We start from the raw sequence: 22,878 nt of genomic DNA on the forward strand, positions 1-22,878 counted from the left end.
AAATCTTAAAGACATTCTCCCAAGCTCTGCTCTTAATGCTTTTTGCTAAATGTTTTCTCTACACTTCACCCACTGCCCCTTCATGCCATGAGACCTTGTGAAAATGTTCCTACTTCAGGCACTCAAACAAGCCCTAAATGGCAGTTTTCTGTAGAGGTTTTTCCCACACAAGGTCAGAGCAGGTTGTGCAGCACCAGAGTCCACTGTTCCTCTGCCCCAGCTGAATGGGACAGGATTTCACTGTGCCATCACTCAGTTCCAGAGCAGCTTCACGTGGTTTTTTAATCCAAAACCAGTTCTCAAGTTTAGTGGACCTCAGATTTAGATCAACATGAAGAACTTTAACTACTCCAGAAACTTGTAGTCAACAATCTTATCACTCACCTCTCCTCTCCTTTTTTCGTGTGTTCCTATCAAGTCCAGTGACAAGATTTTCCTTTCACTTGGAACACAGGAATTCCCAAAGAGTTCTGCACCATCTCTGGGCTGCAGTTTTTGGGAGAGCTCATTTCTCAGAGTCTCAGTGCAAAACACCAGATACAGACAGAAAACAGTTCTGGGTGAGGTTCTGATATTCTGACCTACAGCTTTAGGTCTGACAATGACAGGTAAAAGCACATTTGGGCATCTCTTTACTTGGTAGATCCCTGTCAGAAATGCTGACTGGAAAGTTCAGGAAAACAACAGTAAATTCCAAGTTACTCCACTGGAGGCATTAACATCTGTTTGTACCTTCCCACATCTCCCCGAAGAACCAAAATTTCTTACCTTTAGGAAAACGAACCTTTTCAGAATCTTGAAAACTAAATAACCCCAATATAAATGCAATCCTTGGAGCACCAAGAGCATCCCATTGAATAAAAAATAGGCTATGACAGGAGTTGTGGAATAGAAGGTAGGCTGATACAGCGTGGCACGAAGAATCCTGGAAGACAAAGGTCACTGTTATGGGCAGGGTTCCCTCTCCCTGCTCTTTACACTGATTTCTAATGTCACATTCCAGACTGATTAATATTAAAAAGCTCTTGCAAAGATGGCAGATTAATTAACAAGCCCTGTCTTAACTAGATTATGCATCTCTGTTGAAATATAGGCTTCAGAAGATGAGAAATTCGAGTCTGTCATGAAAGTGCTCTACATGAGGTTAGAGAAAAGTCCCTGTTTTTCAGATCTCCATCTCTGTGTGGTCCAGATCCTGTGCAACTCCGAGCCTGCCTGGGCCCTTTTAAATGGAAATTCTCTCTAATCTGAAATCCACACTCCAGAGAAAATCCTACAGGCTTTGCTACAGGGCTTTTTGTTAATTAACATATGTTTTGTCCATCTTCAGACTTCACTAGTTCCATATTATTTGGGGCTTTTTGAGGCCCTTTAATCTCATGTTTTGCTTCCAAGCTCGAGAACTGAAGAACAAGAAACTCAGTGAAGCAAAATGCTTGGAGATCACTCGTACAGTTAACCAAAAAATAACAATAAAGTGAAAGACATCAGCATTTCTGAAGGAAAATACTACAGGAAATGAAATCCTTGTGTTGATCAATGTTCAGAACTATTAATTTAAGCAGCTTGAGTCTCTAAGGGTCTGTCCATGTGCAGGGAGGGGCCTGAAGGCAAATTAGGGCTGCGAATGTGAAACACATTAAACACTTTGAACACTAAACACACTCAGCACAGTGAGCACCACGTGGATACTGCACAGCAGATTAAATCACAGCACTCCAGAGGCATCCAAGGATTCAGCAACTTTGGATTTATTTGCGTTGCCTTCATAAACTAATTGGTTCACCTGAACTTCTCTGAGTGCTCCTGAGTGGGGGACTGAGCTGAGGCACCACCCAAGCACTGGGGGGCAGAAAGAGCCTCTACAAAAACTCAACCAGTCACACACTCTGCCTTGTGCAGCTCCAGCAGCAGGGGTGGGATGAAAGGAAAAGTGATTTCTCCCAGTTGAGCAGCTCAATCCCCTTGACAATGCAGGAGCTCATGGCATTTAACTGCAATTTACAGAACCAAGTTAAATAATACATAAAAGCCTTTATTTAGGTCAGCATATCTTCAAGAGGCTCCTCTAAGACTGTTTTTACTGAAGAATTTTTGAAGAAAATGACAGTTTCTGTCAACTCTTCTTGCTATCCTTTAATAGCCAACAATAATGAGAATTCTGCTTCTGCTCTTTTAATCCATTCCTCCCTCTCCCCATCCCAACCACCAGTAACCTCTCAGGGGGAGTGGGAATGAAGTAAAAGCCTGGGACTACATTAAACATTGCTTACCAGCAGGGGAACAGGATGATCCTGGTGATGAAGAATGTGATAGAAAAGATGATAAAGAGGATATTGCAGGTTTTCTCCCAGCGAGCATAATTAAACATTTTGGCTGCCTGCAGTGAACAGAAACCACCAAATGTATTATAAATATTCTCTGAAATAAATTCTGTGCTTTCATAAATAAAGACTCATCTTCCACCTAAGCAGGAAGAAAATTTCCTCCCAGTCTGACATGTAAAGCAATCATTTTACTGATACCTAATAAAGCAGCATCAGAACAGATTCTTTGTTTATATTTCTCCTTTCATCTCAAAGGAAGGGACTCTGTATCAAAGGCCTAAAGAACAGCTCTCCAACCAGAACAGCAAAGTGTCAGGGAAACACACAGTGCTCTTGCCAACAGAGGTAATTCCTCATTTTTCTACCTGATTCCAAACAGGCTGAGTCCAAGAGAAGCTGCTCCACCTGCAAGCTCAGGGTGGTGGTGTCCCCTCTCACATAGCTCTGCTGACCCTCCTCTGGGCCTAATTCAGCTTCTGTTTGGTCCTCTTGGAGAGCAGGACATCTTAGCATTGGTCTCTATCCCACTAAGAAAGGCTGTAATTGCTGCTTCTCCCCTGAATGAACCACCCAGAACTCTCCATGTTCCATTAGGAACCACCTTGGGTTAGGATCAGCTGAGCAAAGCAGCTGTTCCAAGTGTGAGCAAAGCTTCAGGTGCCAAGCTTGAGTTTTAAACAGCAATTTGATTCATTTTTTTCCCTTCTTTTTTTGAGTGGCAGGATTAAGCTATTCTGGTACTCAACCTCAGTTTCCATCCCGGTGCTGCCCTACCAGTTGTCAGCTCAGTGTCTGTAGGGCCACACAGTTCACTGGAGCACAGAGCAGGATTAAAAGTAACCAAAAAACCTTTTGATGTGGACCAACCCCAAGGGCATGACCCCACAACGAGTTGGTCCAACACAACAGATTATGAGGAGCAAAAATGGACAGTGACAACCTGCAAGGGCTGCTCAGACTGGCACTGCCACCAAACAGGTGAGGAAACTGCTTCAATCCTGGGGTTACAGACTCAGGGAAACTCCACTGAAGGAAACACAGTGAGTGTGTGTGTTTGTCCTCCCAGAAGCCCAGCAGCAAATCTCTGTGACCACAGTGCTCTGTGCAGAACAGGACACTTCTGAGGCTCTTCTAAACACTGATATTTAGTTCAGGGAAGGGAATTCCCCTTCAGTCCCAGGGAAGAAACTTTTCTTCTGCCAGGAGGTACCTGTGATACCTCGTTCAGGGACAGCTTGAGTGTTTCCAGCCTGAAGTGTTTAATGCAGAGGTGCCCTTGGGTCAGCACAGGGGGCACATGATGCCAACAGAGAGCCAGTTTGGGGAGTCATGGAATCACTGGAGAAGTTTTGGCTGCTAAATTTGCTTGAGAATTGGTGTCATGACAAGCTGTTCACAGGCTAGACAGGACAAGAGGACAGAGCCTCAGGTTGCACCAGGGCAGGTTCAGGTTGGACATCAGGAGGAATTTCCTCATGGAAAGGGTTGTCAAGAATTGCAACAGACTGCCCAGGGAGGTGGTGGAGTCTCCACCCCTGGAGATGTTCAAGAAATGACTGGACATGGCACTTTGTTCCAGGGTTTAGTTGACAAGGTGGTGATGGGTTAAAGGTTGGACTCCACCCTGGAGGTCTTTTCCAACCCAGTTGAGTCTGTGATTCTGTGAACAACCTTCTCTAATTTTAACTGTGAACCAAAAACCACCCAGGCAGTCAGCTGTGTTTCCAGTCCCTGTTCTGTGCTGCAGGATTTCTCTGTAACAGAATACAGCTTAAATCATCCAGCAGCTCTTTTTTATCTTCCACGCTCTAAACCTGTGAATTCCTGTCCCTGTGGGGATGGCAAGGGATCGGATGAAACGTGTGGGGAAAAGATGAAAATGTCCCTGAACAGAAAGTGGGCACTAACCAAATAAACCCCAAAACACCTACCAAACACAGAATTCAAGACAAAAAGAGAGGGTTACCTCGAGCCAGAAGTCGGCTGTGTCGTGCACAAAGATCACCAGAGTTCCAATGCGCAAGTAGTTGCCGCACCAGGAGCAGCTCATGAGCCCGATGGCTGCCAAGTGATGGACCACGTGAGCCATAAAATCCTGGCAGGGAGAAGGAAAAAAGGGTAAAGCCAAGCAGGTCCAGCCCCTGAGGGATGCCCTGGCAGGCAGGAGCACGGGGATGCCCGTGCAGGTGTGCCAGGCACAGACTGATGCTGCCCTCGTGTGGCTGCACCAATCCAGGATCCGGTCGGGGATTTTTTCCTTGCAAACACTTTTTCCCCACTCACAGACGGACCTTTTAGCTACAAACAAGCACAATCACTTGCCTTCCTTTTGTTGTCAATCCCAAGGGTGAATAAGAGAGACCAGTAAAACCCGATCTCAATCATGTAGTACCAGTACTGGGATGGCAGCATGGTCTGCAGTGGAGAGAAACACAATCAACTCTGAGAACAGCAAAAAGTAAATGACAAGTGGAATCACTCTTTTTTATCATTCCCTGACTTGTCCTGCTCCTCTGCTGAGTCTTGCTTAAAAAATTAAACTAAACTAAATCCCTGTTCTGGGCTTCATTAAGTAGGATATTCAGAGAGCCAAATACTTTAACCTTTGCTCAGCCCAAACTCTCAGTTTGTGCAGTTCCTCCCCCACCTCTGAATTTTAACATGCTTTTCCCCACGTTTCTGTCAGAGAACTACATGCAGAGGCCTTCTGCATTTAATTACAAACAACTGCAAATTAACCCCCTCCACTTGGAGGAACAATTAACACATTAAATATTCACACATCCCATGTGTGAAATGTCAGTTATTTATGCCAAAATCCTATGGATCAGCTTAGGGTAGGATGCTGAGCTTGGCTGCTCCCTCGGATCAATCCACTGCCCAGCTGGCAGGTGTGTGCCAGGAGCTGGGAAAACTCAGCTGGGAGGCAGAATTCTTTTTGTTCCTGGCCCCTGCCTAGGACAGGAGTAAGAAGATTTATAAAAATAAGAGTGCCCTGAGGCAATGGCAGGCCTGGAGCAGAGCAGGGGTTTCTACACTGAAACTGGGAACACCCATAACATCTCCAGTGTGCAACTGGTATCCTGGGGTGGGTGGAAGTAACAGTGGCCCAGCTGGAGGGGTGAGTTGCAGCACAGGCAGTGCCAGGGAAGCCCTGCAGCAGCCAGCAGCACTTCCCAAAGAAAGGCAAGAGGCTCTGGTGCCACCTCTGGAGGTGGGGGTGCCTGCTGGGAGGGAAAGGCTGCTGCAGACTGCCCCTTCCAGTGGGGAAATACCTGGAATGCCTGGAGGCCCATGGCCAGCTCCCAAAAGGCTCACCTGAAACGGGTAACCAAGCCACGTCTGCCAGATGTCGTAAAACCAGGGTTTCTGGGAAAGACACAGCAGTCAGAGTGTGCTCAGCTCAGCAACAACCAGCACCTTAACTCACACTCTGCACCACCTCCAACTGCCCCAAGGGGAACAGGCTAAGCAGCTGTAATCTTGATAACTGTCCTCCACCAGTTTCCAAAGGGATCTCACATCTCAGATTTATTATATTGGTCCCAGCTTTCTGGCTCGTTTTCAGGACACCTGAAACGTTCCAGTTCATCATTTCATCATCCAAAGCAGTGGGTGTGTGTTTTATTACTGCAATTACTCAAGATATGTTGCCACAGTGATTAAATTTGCTGTGTTTACCAGTCACAGACACGCCACTGGTTCCTGATGATAAACAGTGCTGGGGGAGAGGAGCAGCTGAGCGTGGACAGGCCGGGATCTGCTCCGCTGCTCTGGGACCCAGGCAGGGCTCACACAGCCACAAGCAGCTCTCTCCCTGCCATTCCCAACTTCTGACTCGGCAGCAACACCTCAATAAATAGCTGTGACCCCCAAAAATGCTGCCAGAAAAAGGTTTATGGCTCCTCTGAGGAAAAACATGGCCTTGTGATGCATTTGTAGGTGTTAACAAGGCATGTTGTAAAACCATCTGCGTGACTTCTTAAAACTCGCCTTACCAATGCTGATTACTCAGAAATTCCTTTATCATAGAAGGTCAAAAGTTAACTTAAAAATTAAGTCAAACCTCAGTGCATGTTGCAGCCCATCATCCAGATTACATACACCAAAGATCTGAACACACTGAGCCACTGAAACCCCTTTCAATGGGCTTCAAGAGAATGTAGAAATCAGTCCTTGTTTTGTTGCAAAGATAGTATCAGACTTTCAAAAAGTTGACTTACATCATACAGGACTATAAATCCAACAGTGGAGGATGTCAGATAGAATGAAAACCGCCAGCTGCAAAATGAAAAGGAACAAAACAGAAACAAAGCATGATATTTTGTACAGGTATTGTCCTGAGACAGAATTACTGCAAATCACTGGGTCACATTGTATGTCACAGACCATCTTCACATAAGTGTGGCCTCACACTCCACATGAAGGCTTGTCACATATTAACTGTATCTGAATTATTAATATTTAAATACTTAAGCTTTGACTAATTGCTAAAGTAGCAAATTCTTTTACATTATCACAATACAGATATTTTCATTGTGATGACAGCAGTAATTTTCCAGCCAGGCATGAACTGATCAAGAGAATGATCCCAGTGAGTGTAATAAATCCCCTAAAAATTAACATTTGATAACACCAACCTTTCCCATTGCATCAATCCTAAAACATTCACACTGGCCTGGGAACCCCCCCAGTTCCCTGAGTGCAGAAGGGTCTCAGCCTCATGGCCCACCCTTCCCATTCTGGTCAGACACTGAACACTCTGAGCACCAACAGTGACTGTTCCAGTCTTTGGGTTCATTTCTCCTCGTCTCTCAACACCAATTGTTGACAACTGGGGGATCTTATGAAACTTTAACAACTACTGGATTAGTTTATGTATAACTACAGAGGTCTGAATTAACTACAAGCTTCAATCCTTGCCTAGCTGTGCCAGCATTCAGCCTGATCTGAGCTTCTTGTGGATTAAATGGGTATCCAGCAGGGCAGATCCAACTTCCAGGTTTGCACCATCGATTGCTACGTCAGCAAAGGGAAACAGCCCTTGTGCATCTCAGTGACCTGAGCTGCTGCTTTGCAGGTGCCAGAGCAGGATGCTGGGGCTGGAGCCAGCGATCCTGTAATGACTCCGGAGCCTGTGTGGGAGGGATTGTCCCTGGGACTGGGTGTGGCTGCAGCCTCAGCCCAAGCGTTCCCACTCCCACCTACACAGGTGATGGAAAACTCCTTCCTTTCCACTCTTCCCCTTGGCAGGAAGGAGCCTGACCTTGCCCTGGGGAGCTCTTCAAGGTCAGTAAAACACTGCAGGGCTTCACATGCAAAGAGAGGTCGTGAGCACAGGGCTCCAGACCTGCTGAGAACTTGTTCTAGAACAAGAGGTATCCCAAAGGAGAGCAGCCTCCCAGAAAACCTAAACTCACTGAAAAAGAGGAGAGAGCACCCCAAGAACACTGTACTAATGGATTGAGGGGGGTGTAAAATGAGATTGTGGTCTTATGGCACTTCATTAACGTTTGCCAAAGAGACAAAGAGGAGAACCTGGGTGGTAAAAGCAGCCCCTCCTTCCTGAGCCCCACACGACCTGGGGGGAGATATCCCAGGTGGAAGAATGAGATGAGCATTTCATGAGAAAAACAACAAAAAAAGCTGAGTGTGGTGGGGGTGAGACAAGATAATGTGTCTCACGCCTGTGAAGGAACTCGGGAAACAATTCTAAAATTGCCACTTGATACAGAGGTGATAAGCAATTGGTTTCCTTCTCATCTTTAAAGCATCTTTCCTCAGGGGATTTGAAAATAATCCTGCAGAACACCCACAGCATGGACAGGAGAAGTTCAGAGGCACATGGTAGAAATCAGGAGAGCAAATGGAAGGGAGAGGGGAACCCAGAGGTAATACCTGGCTCAGAATTAACCAAGCCATGCTGGCAAAAACAACCCTGGTGTGGGACACACTTAACACAGGGGCTGGGGCTGCCCTGATGCCTCCCATTTCACACAGGGGAGGGGTGGGTGGTCCAGGGCTATGGCAGGACTGATTTTACATTGATTGTAAAGTGCAAGTGGTTTCCTGAATCAGACCCAAAGCACCTCCAGGACTGTGCCATTAGTCCCCAGCCCTACAAACACAGTGAGCACACCTGGCAATAAGCAGTGCTCCACATGAACTGCCACACTGCCAGAGCACTACCTCATCCTGCACTTAGCCAAGCTTCTTCAGGAATTTGGTGAACAAAACCTAAAGTAAAACTCATCCAAATTCACCAAATGTTACCCAAGTGCCTTTTATACTCTGAGCTTTGCCACCAGAGAAAACCCTGAACAACAGCCATGCAAAAGGATTTGCTGATTTAACTTCAGGAGCCTTTTCTCTTGAACTGAATGCAACAACAAAGAACTTAGTAGGGGAAGTTAAGGGCTGGTAAGTCTTACAATGCAGGGAAGGTTTCATGCAAAGGGCTTTCCAAACCCCAGTGTTGCTCAACTGGGAGCACTAATGGCTTAAGCAGGGTTTAGATCTGGCTCATCAGATTTTCCTTGTGATTCAGAAAAATGATCCTGGAGATTGCAGGCTTTCCCAAAATTTCATAATGCTCATAACACTGACTACTGCCATGGAATAACTCTGTTCCTCATTTTTTGCCTAGAGAATTATATTCAATTACATTCACTGGCAAAGAGCAGAGCAAGGTTCACTAAATTGCACAAGAGAAACCTGTTTGCTTCATTCTCACTCAAGCTGCCAGGCAAGTTTGAATCTCAGTTCTTAGCTGTGTGTTACTAGAGACATGCATCAGTGGCAGGCAGGTCTTGTAACAATAGCAGGAAATCTTATTGCCACTTGTGAAACCAAGTTAATTGATCCACAAAACAACAGCAGGAATAAACCATGGAGACTGGCTTGCCAGAAGAGTTTACTCAACTCAGACTTCAGAGAGACACACCTCTGTCTATCAGCTGGATTTATGTCCAACAGGGGACACCACTAAAGCATCATCACATTGATTCACACTGAAAATAATCTTGATCAAGTACTCAGCTGTGAGCTCTGGAGTTGTACTTTTAACCCTTGTGCTTCAAGCTAATGCAGAGTAACAGAGGTTAAATATTCTAATGAGGTGAATTTTTGCCAGTGCAATTACACCAGTCAAAATCCAAACACAGCATTTGGCAAGTGCCTTCCAGTGGGACAGTTCCTGGCAGTATCCAATAAGGAATGAGCTACATGAGTAAAGCCTTGCCCATTTGGGATTTGCAACTTGTAGGAGGTTTTGGACCACACTTCATTTATTTAAGTGTTCAGGTATGAGGAAGTTCTCACAGATGTGTGAAAAATCATATGCAGAGGTTTTGTAACGTTTTACATATTCATTGCTCTTCCCCAGAGCTGCTCCCTGGCCCACTCTCTGCAGGGTGGATGAGCTCCTGCTTTGCACAGGATCCCAGGACCAAGCTGTGACACCTGTCATTTACTCAGGATGCCACAATTCCTGCTCTTGAACTCACTCCACTGCACGTGATACCATCCCAAAATGACACCACAGGTTCATACATAAACCAGAGGAAACATTTTTGTTTCCCTGTAATTACTGGCAGACAGGAAAATACTTTCCTATTCTCTGCATGTTTTCATCAAGCACTTTGTAGCAGGAGCCTAAAAATTATTCCACTAGGAAGAAAACTAAAGTATTTTTATCTTTTTTTTCAGGAGAAACAGTTAACCTAACCTTTTAACCCCTATTTGGAGAAGTGCTATATGGTAGCATTTCCATTTGTGCGTTCACAACCCAAAGCCTTCATCAGGCACACTCAGCTTTCTGGAAACAACTCCCCCTTAAAAGGCACCTGAGGACCTCAATCATTTCTTTTGCTACAAACAGTAAAGCACATAAGCACCAGAAGCACTGTCTTTTCTTACAAAGCTTCCTGGAATTTCCGCAGCACCGTTGGGATCTCCATGTTCCGCCGCCTCCTGAACCATTTCTCCACCAAAAGCACGGTGCAGTTGCACTTCTTGGCAAGGCCTTGAATCTCTGACTGCAAAACATGCAACAGTGTCAGCAGCAACAGGCACTCCAGTGGCACTTCCAGTTATTTTGTAGTTCAGAGCAGCTTCCCACTGGTTTGAGATATTAATCTAAAAATATTACCAATATTAAGTATGGATGGGGCTATTTTTGAGTAACAGAGAAACCCAGGATTTTTATTTATATAAATAAGGCAGGCCCAAAATGAACAGACCGACAAACTGCTACTGCCTTTGTGGTGTCTCCTGAGAGTTTCAGAGATTCAACTTTTACTGCTAGGCAAGAAGAGTCTGGGCTGGAGGGAGAAGTGTCTTGTGTCAACACATGTGGACACTGTATCTAATATCTTACCTAATTAGAAATAATTATTTGTTTATATTTAAATGAATCTCGCAGATGAGACGTGGCATGGAATGAAGGTGACCTGAGCTCTGTTCTCAAATGCAAAGCACTTGTGTGGTGCAGAGCAAGCCAATGTATCCCATTGAGTGGGTCCAGCCTGTACCTTCCCTCAGCACCCCAAAGGAATGGGCAGAGCAGGGCCCGGCCCAGCCCTGAGTGTGCCCAGCAGGTGATCAGCTCTGGCAGTGCAGCCCCTGTGTGTGACCAGCAGGTGATCAGCCCCTGAGTGTGCCCAGCAGGTGATCAGCTCTGGCTGTGCAGCGACCCAGCACGTGCTGAGCACGGGGCACTGCCACTCCTGCACCTCAGGGTGTTCAGTGCCCCATGTCCAGCAGTCCATGGCCCTCCTGCCTCTCCTCCAGACCCGAGTGGGGAAGGTGTGGGATGGCCCACCCAGGGGGGAGCACTGACAATGTTTGGCTCATCCCTGGGGATGTTCTTTCCTCCCAAGGCCAGTAATCAAACACTGGGTGGCAGCAGCAGTGCCTCCACCAAGGTCAGTCCAGTTCAGTGAGTCTCCTGCCCTCAGGGAAACCTCTGGAATGTGGGCAAAGGCAGCCCAGCTGCTGGGAAGGGCAGGAGTCCCAGTAGCCTGTGTCCAGCCCGTCCTGCTGGCTGGAGAGCTCTGCACTGGCCATGCAGGAATATCGACTTTGGAGAGACAGCAGAGCCCACCCAGGTGCCCTGCACTGCCAGCCAGGCCCCTGCAGGCTTTCCCAACCACACTGGTCCCCAGCATGGACACCAAAGCAGGCAGTCTGGATCCTTCCCATGCACTGGTGAGGATAAAAATGCTGCACTTCCTTTCAGAGATCAACTCTCAAACTGTACCCAGGCAGAAGGAAGGTATGAAACAGAGTCCAGGATACTTGCCCAGAGAGAGAAGAGCTCCTGTGTGAACACCAGTACATCTATTCCTGATGATACCGGGCAAAAGACACAATAAAAGAATGGCAGAGCCAGGGATAGAATGCAAAGTTCCATGTATCAATAATCATTGAAATGCATCATAACTAGAAAGCACATATTTCCTTCCCAAACCAGTGTAGGGACACTGCAATTGTTTGGGAACGGGAGTCAGGTCAGTGAACCTTCTGTGGCTGCACTTACAGCAAAGTACCTGCTTCCCATCAACAATCAAGTTGCCTCATTTTTGGAGATGACAAACACTTGCTATTCTTTATTTTCTTGCTCAACTTTCAAAACAAACAGCACAGTAATAGAAGGACTGCTTTTCCTTCTCACATAAGCCAGGATTAAATACAGAGCAGTGGAATGGACCAAAAGGCTTCCATGCCAGTGTTCCAACATTATTGCTTGTAATAAATGTGATACCACTTGCCAACAACTGATATTTCCTCCAGGCAGAAATGAGTTAAAGATGGAACACTGATCTTCACTGGAAAGATCAGGAACAGTCTAATCTGGAACAGCACACCAGAAAATTAAACATCTTAAACGTATTTTCTGTTTCGGATGCCATAAACCCATGTCAGCAGAACAGCAACAAAAACCCAAATAAATTAAGTCATCTGTCAATCAGCTGGAACTCATCCCATGATGTCACTGCTGATAGCTGATTGAAACAGCAAGAGTGGGATTTTCCAAAAGCAAAACCAGCTTAAAAGAATGAGAATCCTTACTTGGGATGGATGTCTTGAGCACTCCCGGAAATAACTCTCTAGAACAGGATTAGGCTGTGGCTTCACACGTCTCACATTCTTTATACCCAAGGCTTTGGCCAGAGGGATGGCAACACATCTGCAAAGACACACCATGAAAAGCTTCAGAAACACCACACAGGGACAAGACCTTGGCTGTTCTCATGCCAGGACAGGAAGAACACAAATCTGATGCAATTTATCTGCCATGGGATGTGCCAGGGCACTGTGAGAGAAAGGGACCTCCCTCTGGCTCATCCTAAGAGGGAACCACAGCACATCAGGAGTGACCCAGCAGAGCAGACCCAGGGACTGCAGCTGGTCTGGAAAGGCTGGAAAGGAAAGCTCCTGACTTTGGTGTCCTTCTGTGTCTTCCAGAGGCATAGTGGAGTTCAGCAATAGCTCAGGGACAGTGAGGAGGGAGGGGTGTCCTCTCCTCACAGGTTGCCCCTGGGCTGCTTTCCCTGGGGGTGGCACAGTCACTGGGCACGCTGCCTCACGGGGCCTTCCCTGCCCATGCTGGATTCACCCCGGGGCCCTTCCAAGACCAAAGGCTTCCCTTCCCTTCCCCTTCCCCTTGCCAATCCAAACCACTGCAGGGTGTGCCAAGGGCTTCTCCCTCCTACTTGGGCAGCACTTTCTGAAAAAGCCCCCTCATCCCTGCTGACATCAGCAACTGGTGCCTCATTACTCGTGGCAGAGGTCAGTTTTCCTTGGATTCCCTGCAGCCAGATGTGTGGGCTAATTATCCACCCCAGTGAGACACACTTGGGCAAGCGTTTCCTCAGGAGACACTGGGAATGGTTAGCAACATATGATCCAAATTACTTCTGATTTCCAGCATGAATGATCTTATCTGCTTCTGTGTTAAGTCAGTCCAACTTACGACATTCCGAATTTCCTCATTCTATCCTGAAATAATTATAGAAAAACCTACTAATCACATTTTTTGGGGAAAAAAATGAAAAAAGGAAAGAAAAAGGCACAAATAAATAAGTCAAAGCACTGTAAATCTTCACATAACTGTAGCTTTCTTCTGTGGAGTCAACCTCTGCCTGTCCCCTAAGATTCCAGCTGCAGAAGCAATCCATCTTTCAGAGCCAAAGTGAGAAAAAACCAGGAATCAGCTTTACTAGATCCACAAAAAACTTTGAGACCCCTCCAGCCTGCTTAGCTTGGCCACTGATGGACACCTGGGCTCTCTCAGCCTCACACAATGCTCTGGGGCAGAACCAAACCAGAGGTTTGCTTGGGAGAACAAATACCTTCAAAAGGAGAAAAAGGAACAGGAAACCCAAATGGTTCAGAACTATCTGTGTCTCTAGCAAAAGGAGATAATTAGAAGTATCCAAACGCTGCTCCAGAAAAGTTAGGTAGAAACATTTTCCTTGTAGATTGGAGCACAGCCACATATTTCTAATACAGAAAATATTTCACCTGCCCTATTATCTGTACCAGATCTTTCTAGCAACCACCAACTAATCCTCCTGTATAAAACATAAGAACACTGATCTAAAGATACTTTATTTTTAGCATTAATGAGGATTAACATTAGCATCAAAATGCATTTGTGTTTCTTACCTTTCACTGAGGAATCGGATGATCAGCAACACAAGAGCATATGGAATTGTGGCATACAACTCCTGTGGTTTGGGGAAGACAAGCCCATCCCTGTCTACAAAATCTGCCCATGTACAGTTGATTGGCATCCAGATGTTCTCCCACCAGAACCACCTGTTGAGTGTCTTTAATATGTAGGCCATGCTATGTAAAAAAAAAAAAAAGAGGAAATTAAATTTAGTCCTGATGTATTAAAAAGAAAATGCATGAAACAAAACATTTTGTTGTGTAGAGCCAGTGAATCAGTTTTCTCAAGGAGAAAAAAAAATCACAGAAGAAGTTGAAACCCTCTTGGTTTAGGATTATAACTCAGCTGAAGAGAAAATAATGGAGCTAAATTTTGGGGTGGTATAAACCAAAGCAGGGCCCTTTGAAACCTGCAGGGGGGAGGAAATCTGGTGCCTCACTTCAGCCACTCACACTGGGCTGCTCAGCACCTGCTCAGATGTGCAATACTCATTTATCATCCATCACACCAATACTAGTGAGAACTGATCCTCCCTGGGCTGCCTCCAGAAATTAAATACGAGTGGGTGGGAGAGTCAACAAGAAATGAGAAAGTACAGGGGGATTCAATTTGTAACAATAAGGACATTTTGCTGTTCAATTACTGCTGTTTAATATGCTAATGGCAACATATCCTGAATTTGCAGACACCTGTGCACAGGAACAAGAAGTAAAAAGTAAAGTGCACAGCAAATTCTTTCTGGGAATTGCAGGAAATGCCACGATTTAACTGTCATAGAACAAAATGGCCAAAATCAGTTCTGGAAGGAAAAAAAAACAATTTCACTTTAACTAAAATATTTCATTCCTGTACCAGTCTCATTTTTAGCCTTTGCATTCTACATTACATGTTTAGAAATGTCTGTTCTCAGTTAGTTAAAAGGACTTCACAGCACAAACATGTTATATACCCTATAAAATAGCCTAACATTGAAGAAAAATAGAAGTTACTATAATGTTTTCTATAAGGCTGAAACACATAATCTTTCTAGAATTTCAAGGAATAATGAATTTAAATACATTTTTCCATAATGAGATTTTCTGTAAACCAGGAAAAAACATGAGGAAATAACTGAAACACAGATTTGATGGGGAAATAGTTGAGCAGGGAGATTCCAAGCAAGTCTCCTCCCAGCATCCCACTGGAAGATCTCACAGTGATATCTTTGTATCAAGGGACCAGATCAAATCCTGCTGAGGTCAGACAGTAGTTCAGACTTTGTCATGTTCCTCCGTATCTGAGCAGGGCCCACAGACTTCAGTTGTGCCTGGAGCTGGGTCAGGACACCGTGCCCAGGGCACTGCCATGGGCATTCCGGATCCGAATGGATCCTGCTCTAATTATCAGCCAAATGAACCATCACTGGCCAAGCACAGGAGTCAGAATAACCCACCATTTAATCTTTTAAAAGGCCCAAAGGGGACAGTGAAAACCCTCCCAAACCAACCATGTGTGTGTAGAACCAAATGCAACAATGAAGGAGGGAGAAATCACAGTTGTTCGGCACTCAGGCTTTGTATGCCAAGTTTCAGCCTAGAGCAGTTTTTTACTGCTGGATTATAAGCTCCTGGAAGTGGGGATTTATCCCAGGGCTGCTCCCAGACCCTGAACAGCAGCTCCCAGGCGCCATCAGAATGAAGCAGGGCTTGGAAACATTTGGGGTCAGACAGAAAGGCTGGCAGACAAAGTGCCCTGGAAGACCAGGGGAGAGACTCATTACACAGCTCTGCTTCCTAATACATCTACAGCTTTTAACCAGACTGGGCACTGCAAACTGTAATAAAAGTAGGCCAGTGTGTTATGCACAGTGGAAAGAGCACTCCCAGCTGGATTGTGGTGGGATGGGCTGGGACTAAACATGCACCCAAAACCTTAGAAAAGCCCAGTGGTGCATATTTTCATATTGGATTCCTGGGATCTCCCTGGTTCGTCTTTCCCTTCCTCACACAGATGCCTCACCACACGATTACCTCCTAACTAGTTAATATAGCACTATTAAACTAAGCTCATAAGCACGTGCTTAATCTTATAATTTAAGTGAATTCTGGGATTTGAGGTCTGCTCCAGAGTTCACAGATTTGAGGAGAAATCCTTCCCCACGAACACCAAATGACTCATAGAAAGGTGAGTTCTCTGAAGCTCCTCCTTCTGCAACCCCTGAATTGTACCAGGACTCACCCGGCACTCGGCAGGGGCTCAGACCATCCCCAATGAACACTGCCCAAGTAATTCCTAGAAAACTGTTGATGAGATTCCAAGTCTGTCTGTTGCCTATTCTTAAGTATCATTACCCTTAAACTGGATGTTTTCACTGCAGACAATCAGGCCATTCCCCAGGAAATCGTGAAGATTTCCATCTCCACAACAGCAGCTGTTAAGTAGTCAGGCTGTTCTCCTGTTTCCCTTCAGCCCATCATGAGGTTCCTGGAGCACCTGGAGGGTGAGGAACACCAGTAGGAGCAAGAAGGCAGCCAGTCCCAGCACTGGGATCAGGCTGTAGCTACTGGATTTCAAAAGCAGCCCATCTTTTTAGCTTGCACAGACTGTCACAAGTTGTTCTGCCCTGCAAAAGCTGCTTCCAAAGGATGGGCAGTGGATGCAAAGGCCCAGCTTGGCCTGATCTGGGACCAGCTTAAGAAGCTTTCAAGCTTCCCCAGCCTGAATCTCCTGCTGCTGGTGCTGAGCTTGGAGCTTCTCCTGCTCAGAGCAATCAGGAGAGAGAAATGACAACAGCAAGTGACTCATATTCCACCCAGCCAGGGGTGAAAAACACTCTGGCTGTTCTCAGATCCCTCCCCATTCACCAGCACTGCCAGGACTCTGGAACTGGTGCTCTGCAAAGGGCTAAAATTCAGTCCAACAACAAAATTAGGGTATTTTAGAAAACTGAAGTTCACCTGCAACTCAGAAATTAAATACTCCAAGTAAAGAAATGTAATCACCTCCTTGCTAGGGAAGGATCTCCTCTGTAGCCTAATCTAGTCTTAAATGGGTTAGTGCAGAACAGGAAAATCAGGAATGATTAGTTCAGGAGCTGCATCCTTTATAATTAAAGGAAAGCCTACACAGCTGGGAAGTACCAATGTGAAGTTCCTTTCAAAGCCCTCTCTCTTGAATCCTTGATATATCAAAGAACCCAAACACCTGATTTTTTTATACAATTAAGAAAAAAAAAACACCAAAAACAAAGGGCAAGTTTGGGTTTGACAAAGGCTTTGTGGCTGCATTTTGTAAAACAAATTCAGGAGCTGCTTTGAAGTGGAATTTCTGGCTGCTGCAGTCTGAGGAATTAATAAAAAGAAACAGAGCCAAAGCTTTGATTGCAATCCCTGCACAAAAGCTCTTGCTTGCAAAAACTGCATTTCCAAAGCCAGGACTAAGAGAAGGCAATACTCAGCTTTTCAAGATGTGTGAGGAGCATTTCCTACCCTTATTTACTGAATAAATGAGAAAACCCAATGGACCGACAACACACAAGTGAAAAAAACCTTAATTTTTAAACATCTTATCAGTCTACTCAGTGTGGCTCCAGAGGTGTAACAGGGAAAAATGTCCTCACCAAAAAGAATAACATAATTCTCTTATTTCACTCATAATTTAGCAGAACTGGTAAAGCTGGTGCAGGGACTGTTGGGAGAAATCAAGATCTCTCAGATATCAAGAGATAGCAAAGCTGTTCCAGGCTGTTATCACCAACACTAAACAGGAGTGGTTTAAAACTGCAAATAAAGATCAGATGCACCATGCCATGACTTTGTTTTTAGTTCTGCTGCAGACTCAGCACTGTATCCAAGAGCAACCACCCCAGTTCCAGCAGCAGGTTTGTGTTCTGCACAGACATTGGTGTTCAGCAGGACACAGGAGAACCAGTGCGGGTCCTGCACCTTGAGCTGAGGTTTGCAGAGCAAAGAGCTGAAGGATGTTGGATTGATGCTGATCTTTGCAGCTTGTCCTTCCTCATCTTGTCTGTCCAGATGTGCAAACAACAGTCCAGCTGAACTCTGCACCACCTGAGCCTGACACCTTTCCCAGCCCACACATCCCAGCAGGGAATGAAGGAACTGCTGGACTCAGAGCTCCTTATGGGGAAACTCTGAACTGCTCCATCCACACAAACCAGCTGAGTTAAGATTGCTGTGAGACCTTTAACTTCACATTTATTCCCTCCCTTGTACAAATCTCCCCTGTAAACACCTTAAGTGCCTGGTTATGGGGCAATTACAGCATTTTACTTATTTTACTGCTCTTTCACATTACCTTGTGACTTGGGGAGTGTATTGAGCAGGCTAAAACAGCACTTTGAATAAATCTCAATTAAGGGGGCAAGTCAGTTTTATATTTTCTCCTGTTCTCTGGGGGAAAAAAAAATACAAAAAGAAGTAAACCAGTCTTCTCTGAAATAATTCATTTTCTGGGTGAAAGTTACCATGCTGTCTCTACTTAGAGGTAAATCATTTTTGAGCAGCTAAAATGGTTTTAGCTGACAGAAACCTGCTGAGGGAAGTGAAATACAGTTCTCTCACTACACAATTACAGTGCAAACTATGTCCACTTTTAAGCTTTGAAAATCCATAACAAGGTCAGAGTGGAATAAAGGAGCTATGAAATAACTCAAGTATCTGCCATAATTTTGAGATAAAAGTAGTCATTGGAAAAAACCCAAAATCCTATCCAGACTACAGGTTCTTAATAGATGCTTCGTTCATGAAAAGTTTCAACAAACCTCAAGGAATGACACTTGTTGCTTTGAGACCTTGGTAACCACTTCCAGAATGCAGGGAAAAATCTCTTAAATTATGCCACTTTTCTTCAAATTATTTTAAGTAGGGAAAGACGCAAAAAGGATTTGGGTTTTTTTGTAGCTTGCCAACGTTTTACTGGAGATAAAAAGCTGAAGTGTAGCTTAAAGTGCTGTTTTGGAGTGGAGATTGAGCAGAGTTGTGAGCCTTTATGGGTCTTATTTAAGGTAAGAGCAGAGGAGGAGCAAGGGGCACACGGGCACATCATGAGAGTGAAGCAGCAGCAGCACAAAACACCAGCAGACTGTGGAATAGTGAGAGGACCTGAGGGTGCAGAGGTTTCTCCACCTTCAGCAGATGATTCAAGGTTTAAATGAGCCCTTGGAAGGCAGGAAAGGGACAGGGCTGGTGCTTTTGTGTTCTGGAATGTTGTATTTGCATCTTCCTGACACAGAGTCTTCAACCATCCCGAGCACAAAGAGCTCACCCTTGGCCACTGGTGATCTCTGCACCCCTGAACCAGCAGTCACACAGTCCCCAGCTCTCCTGCTTGGTTATCCCCCTTCTCTGCAGCTTAACCTGCCCAGACATTCCCCACCCACAAACCCAACCAGAGGAGGAGCCAGAACGTAACTGGTCTTTCATTATTTCACCCACTCTGACATCCTTTTCATGTCCTGACACATGCAAGGCAGAGCTTCAGCTCAGTGTGCACCAGCACGGCGTCCTCAGCAGCAGTGGCACCCCAGGAGAAGGGCTGAGCCAGGAGGGCACTGAAAAATAGGTGTACACTGCAAACAGGGAGAGGAAAGTATGACTGGGTCTCCTCCAGCTGAATGTTGTCTGAAATAACCCTTTCTGGCAGCTTGTTTGAATGTGTTATTTATAGCACCAGCTTCTTCAGAGCTTCAACAGGTAAGTCTTGAAAAGAACACCCCAAAATCTCTATTAGAAAATGTCCTTTAAGAAATTCAGTTTTTCTTAGCATCCTACAGAACAAAATTAGAATCGTTTTTTCAAGTAACCAAAATTCAAGATTTTTTTCTTTTGTATTATCACATCTATAACAATAGTTAACATTTTCCCCTGTTAATAAATATTCCTCCCTTCCAGTTCAGAAAGAAGTGCTCTAACAAGCACTTAACAAGGTAATACAAGAAACAGATAAGCAAAACTACTACTGTAATCTGAATGACTTTTTTTTTAAAAACAAAAAGCACTTGTCATAGGGTGGAATACTTAGTGGCAACATATAAATCTCATTAAGGTCATTCCATTCTTTATCTGAAGTCTATCATAAGAGTTACTCTGATAAAAACAGTGTTTGGCACCAGCACATGCTCACAATTCAGAGCAGAGTCTGATGTGAGGAGAAGGGGAAAACCCAACCCAACAAACCCTACCAGAACAGGAAAAAAGGGAAGACAAACAGAATTCCTACCTTTCTGATGTTGCAGCCAAAGAGACCATAAGCACATTAGCAGGGCAGAGGCATCACACTCCCTGCTCTGACCGAGGCAAACACGCCCTTTCTGCAGAACCCTTTCAAATTCCTGCGAGACCCACCCAGCGAAGCTGCGCTTCAAGATTTCTGGCTGAGGGCGATTCCTGATGTCACCCCGTGCCCGCCGGGAGCAGCAGAGCCTCCTGCCTTCCTGCTGCTCCTCTCCACACGGGAGGTGAAGAAATGCTGCTCCCAGTCACGTGGCGTTTGTGGCAGGGTGAGGGTTTGTCTCACCGTGGGTTGCTCCACGCGCGCTGGGGAAGGTGCAGAGCGCCGAGCACATCCCTGCACTCCCACGGGGTTAGGAGCTCCAGCAGGGCAGGGTGGGGTGGGAATGAACCTAGGGAAAGGTATCTGCTCCTCCTGAGCAGCCTCAGTCAACTGAAAGTTTGACAAGTGTTCCAGTTCCTCAGAAGATATAAATTGGAATTTCTGAAATTCCCAAAGCAGAGGGAAGCTCAACACCGAGTGTGTGCTTGGTTAGAGAAACCATAAAAACACATCAGTTTTACTTCAACCTATGTGATTATTTTTCTTTTAATTCCATGACTGAGGAATCAGGTTGAAAGTCATTCCACAATAGCTCTCACCAATCCCAAATAACAAATAACAGCTTTCAGGAGTGTTGGCATTACTTTGCATTCTGGTGGGCAGGACACCTTAATGTTGTTGGAAAGGGAGAAGAGAACCTCTTATTAGCCCTTTGTTCCTGCTTTGCAGTCAGCAAACAGCAACCCATGAATGGGAGCACCAGAACAGAAGAAACAAGAAAACAGTAACTGGTCATGCCCCCAACCTTCACTGCTTTGGGTTCCACAATCCTAAACCACAGATAGTGCCTATGGAAGTAACAGTGGAAAGGTTTCCCCCCCTCTCCATGCCTTCATCTCCACAACTCCTTTTGATCATATTGAAACTCCCCTTTTCATCCATAACCCTGTGAGATGTGACCCAGGCAATATCTGGATCCTGTTCAACTATTCCCCCCCAGAGAAAATCGTGAGTTTGTTCATCCAGCTCTTTTTTTTTGTATTACATCTTGCAGGTCTTTGGTCCCTCCATAAATCTGGGAGTGGTATTCAATAACCTGATGCACCAGAGAAATATTAAACATGAAGGATTATTTCAGAAAAGATTATGGCTTTGCTGGTGCTTTAAGTGATCTCCAGACTTTCCCACATCTGAACAAACCACTACTGTGAACCAAGCAGAAGATTCAGGGACACTCTGCCAATGAGGAAAGCCTGGAGCAAGTGATTCATGTATCACTTGGCCAATGCTGTGCCAGCAGTGGAACAGCCAACTGGCAGCAGCACCTTCCTCATGCCCAAACCCACGATTTCTTCACTGTTATAGTAAATTGCAAAAACCACGTTCGTGTGACTGGAGTAAATGTGGGAAAGTTCCAAAAGAAACAAATGGGAAAACATGTACATGGGTAGCACTTGCCACCTATGGAGGAGGCTATTACAAGATTAAAGGTATTACATGGTAAATACCAAGCTAACCATACCCTCTTGATCAAAGTGCCCACTGGCCTTGCAATTACCACTGCACTTCCATAGTGCTTATACTTCAGGTACCTTAGATTTGAATGCTGCAAAGGAAAAAAAAAGAAATCAAACAAAGAAAAAAAATCTTAGTTTGTACATGTCCATGAGAAAATAAAAATTTCAGAATCTAAGTGTTACTCCTTACTTGCAGCATAACATCTACTCAATTACTGAACAATTAAATATAACTAACTAATATAACTAACTATAACCTGGTAATAGGGGCATGGGTTTGACTCAAATAATTATTTCACATACCACAGGAAAATATATAAGTTCTTAAAGAAAACTCGTATTACAACAAAACAAGAAAAATTCACTTCTTTCACAAAATGTCACAATTCATCTCCTTCTTTTATAGCCAGTTAAACAGATATAATAAATTACACACAGTGAGTGTGAGCTTCCCAGTAGTTACATAAGAGGGTTTATAGTATGTGTTAACTTTCTCAGTAGAGAAAACCCTGTTGGCAAATCTCTGAGACAGTAATAAATCTTAAACTTCCAGAATCAGAGCTGTTGTATGAGGTGGCACCTGAAGGAAGCAGTAGAAAAAAAACCACCAAAACCATCCTCAAACCCCTACAGGTTTCTTTTGTTTTCCTTCATACAGAGAAAAAACCTGGAATTCATCTGGGGAGCCAAAACATTGTTCCAAATATACTGCCTATTAGATTTTTGCTGATTATCTCAGTGGCAGACAGTTAATCAAACCTCAGTCATATGTACACATGGAGCAGGAGTGGGAATCAATTTGCTAAAATGCTGATCATTTGGGCTCTGAAGTCTCTTTCCCCCACCAGTGGAACCCCTCTGCCTGCCCTCAGGCATTCCTTTAAGATTGAAGTAGAAAACCTTGACATTTCTGTACTTTCAACTCCCCAAGACTCAACAGATACCTGAAAATGAATCACTCCAAGCCACACGTTCAAGGACATCATCTCAACTCACAACCTTGTAATCTGTAGTTGAAAAGCTCAGCTCCTCTTCACAGGAATTCCTACTTTCTAATATGCCAACCTTTCCCTACATAAAAGGG

The 22,878-nt window shown here is 44.9% G+C and overlaps 1 protein-coding gene across 7 annotated transcripts in view; it reads right to left on the reverse strand.

Moving 5' to 3' along the window:
- The window catches only part of CERS3 (ceramide synthase 3), a 51,680-nt gene that overhangs the window by 10,239 nt on the left and 18,563 nt on the right, over positions 1-22,878 (reverse strand). For 2 of the 7 annotated variants that reach the window (XM_071568152.1, XM_071568155.1), the window contains exons 2-10: positions 13,998-14,180; positions 12,399-12,516; positions 10,245-10,363; positions 6,551-6,608; positions 5,646-5,696; positions 4,650-4,742; positions 4,294-4,422; positions 2,274-2,380; positions 769-925 (exon numbers count right to left, since the gene is read on the reverse strand). In XM_071568152.1, coding sequence (XP_071424253.1) covers positions 769-925; positions 2,274-2,380; positions 4,294-4,422; positions 4,650-4,742; positions 5,646-5,696; positions 6,551-6,608; positions 10,245-10,363; positions 12,399-12,516; positions 13,998-14,179 — 1,014 coding nt within the window. In that variant the 5' untranslated portion in view covers position 14,180. Of the gene's footprint in view, positions 1-768; positions 926-2,273; positions 2,381-4,293; positions 4,423-4,649; positions 4,743-5,645; positions 5,697-6,550; positions 6,609-10,244; positions 10,364-12,398; positions 12,517-13,997; positions 14,181-19,406; positions 19,556-20,223; positions 20,486-21,799; positions 21,865-22,878 lie in introns of those variants that run through there. The other 5 variants (XM_071568151.1, XM_071568153.1, XM_071568150.1 and 2 more) reach the window with 5 other exon arrangements.

The sequence above is a fragment of the Pithys albifrons genome, chromosome 13 (genome assembly GCF_047495875.1).
Source record: "Pithys albifrons albifrons isolate INPA30051 chromosome 13, PitAlb_v1, whole genome shotgun sequence".
Taxonomy (NCBI): domain Eukaryota; kingdom Metazoa; phylum Chordata; class Aves; order Passeriformes; family Thamnophilidae; genus Pithys; species Pithys albifrons.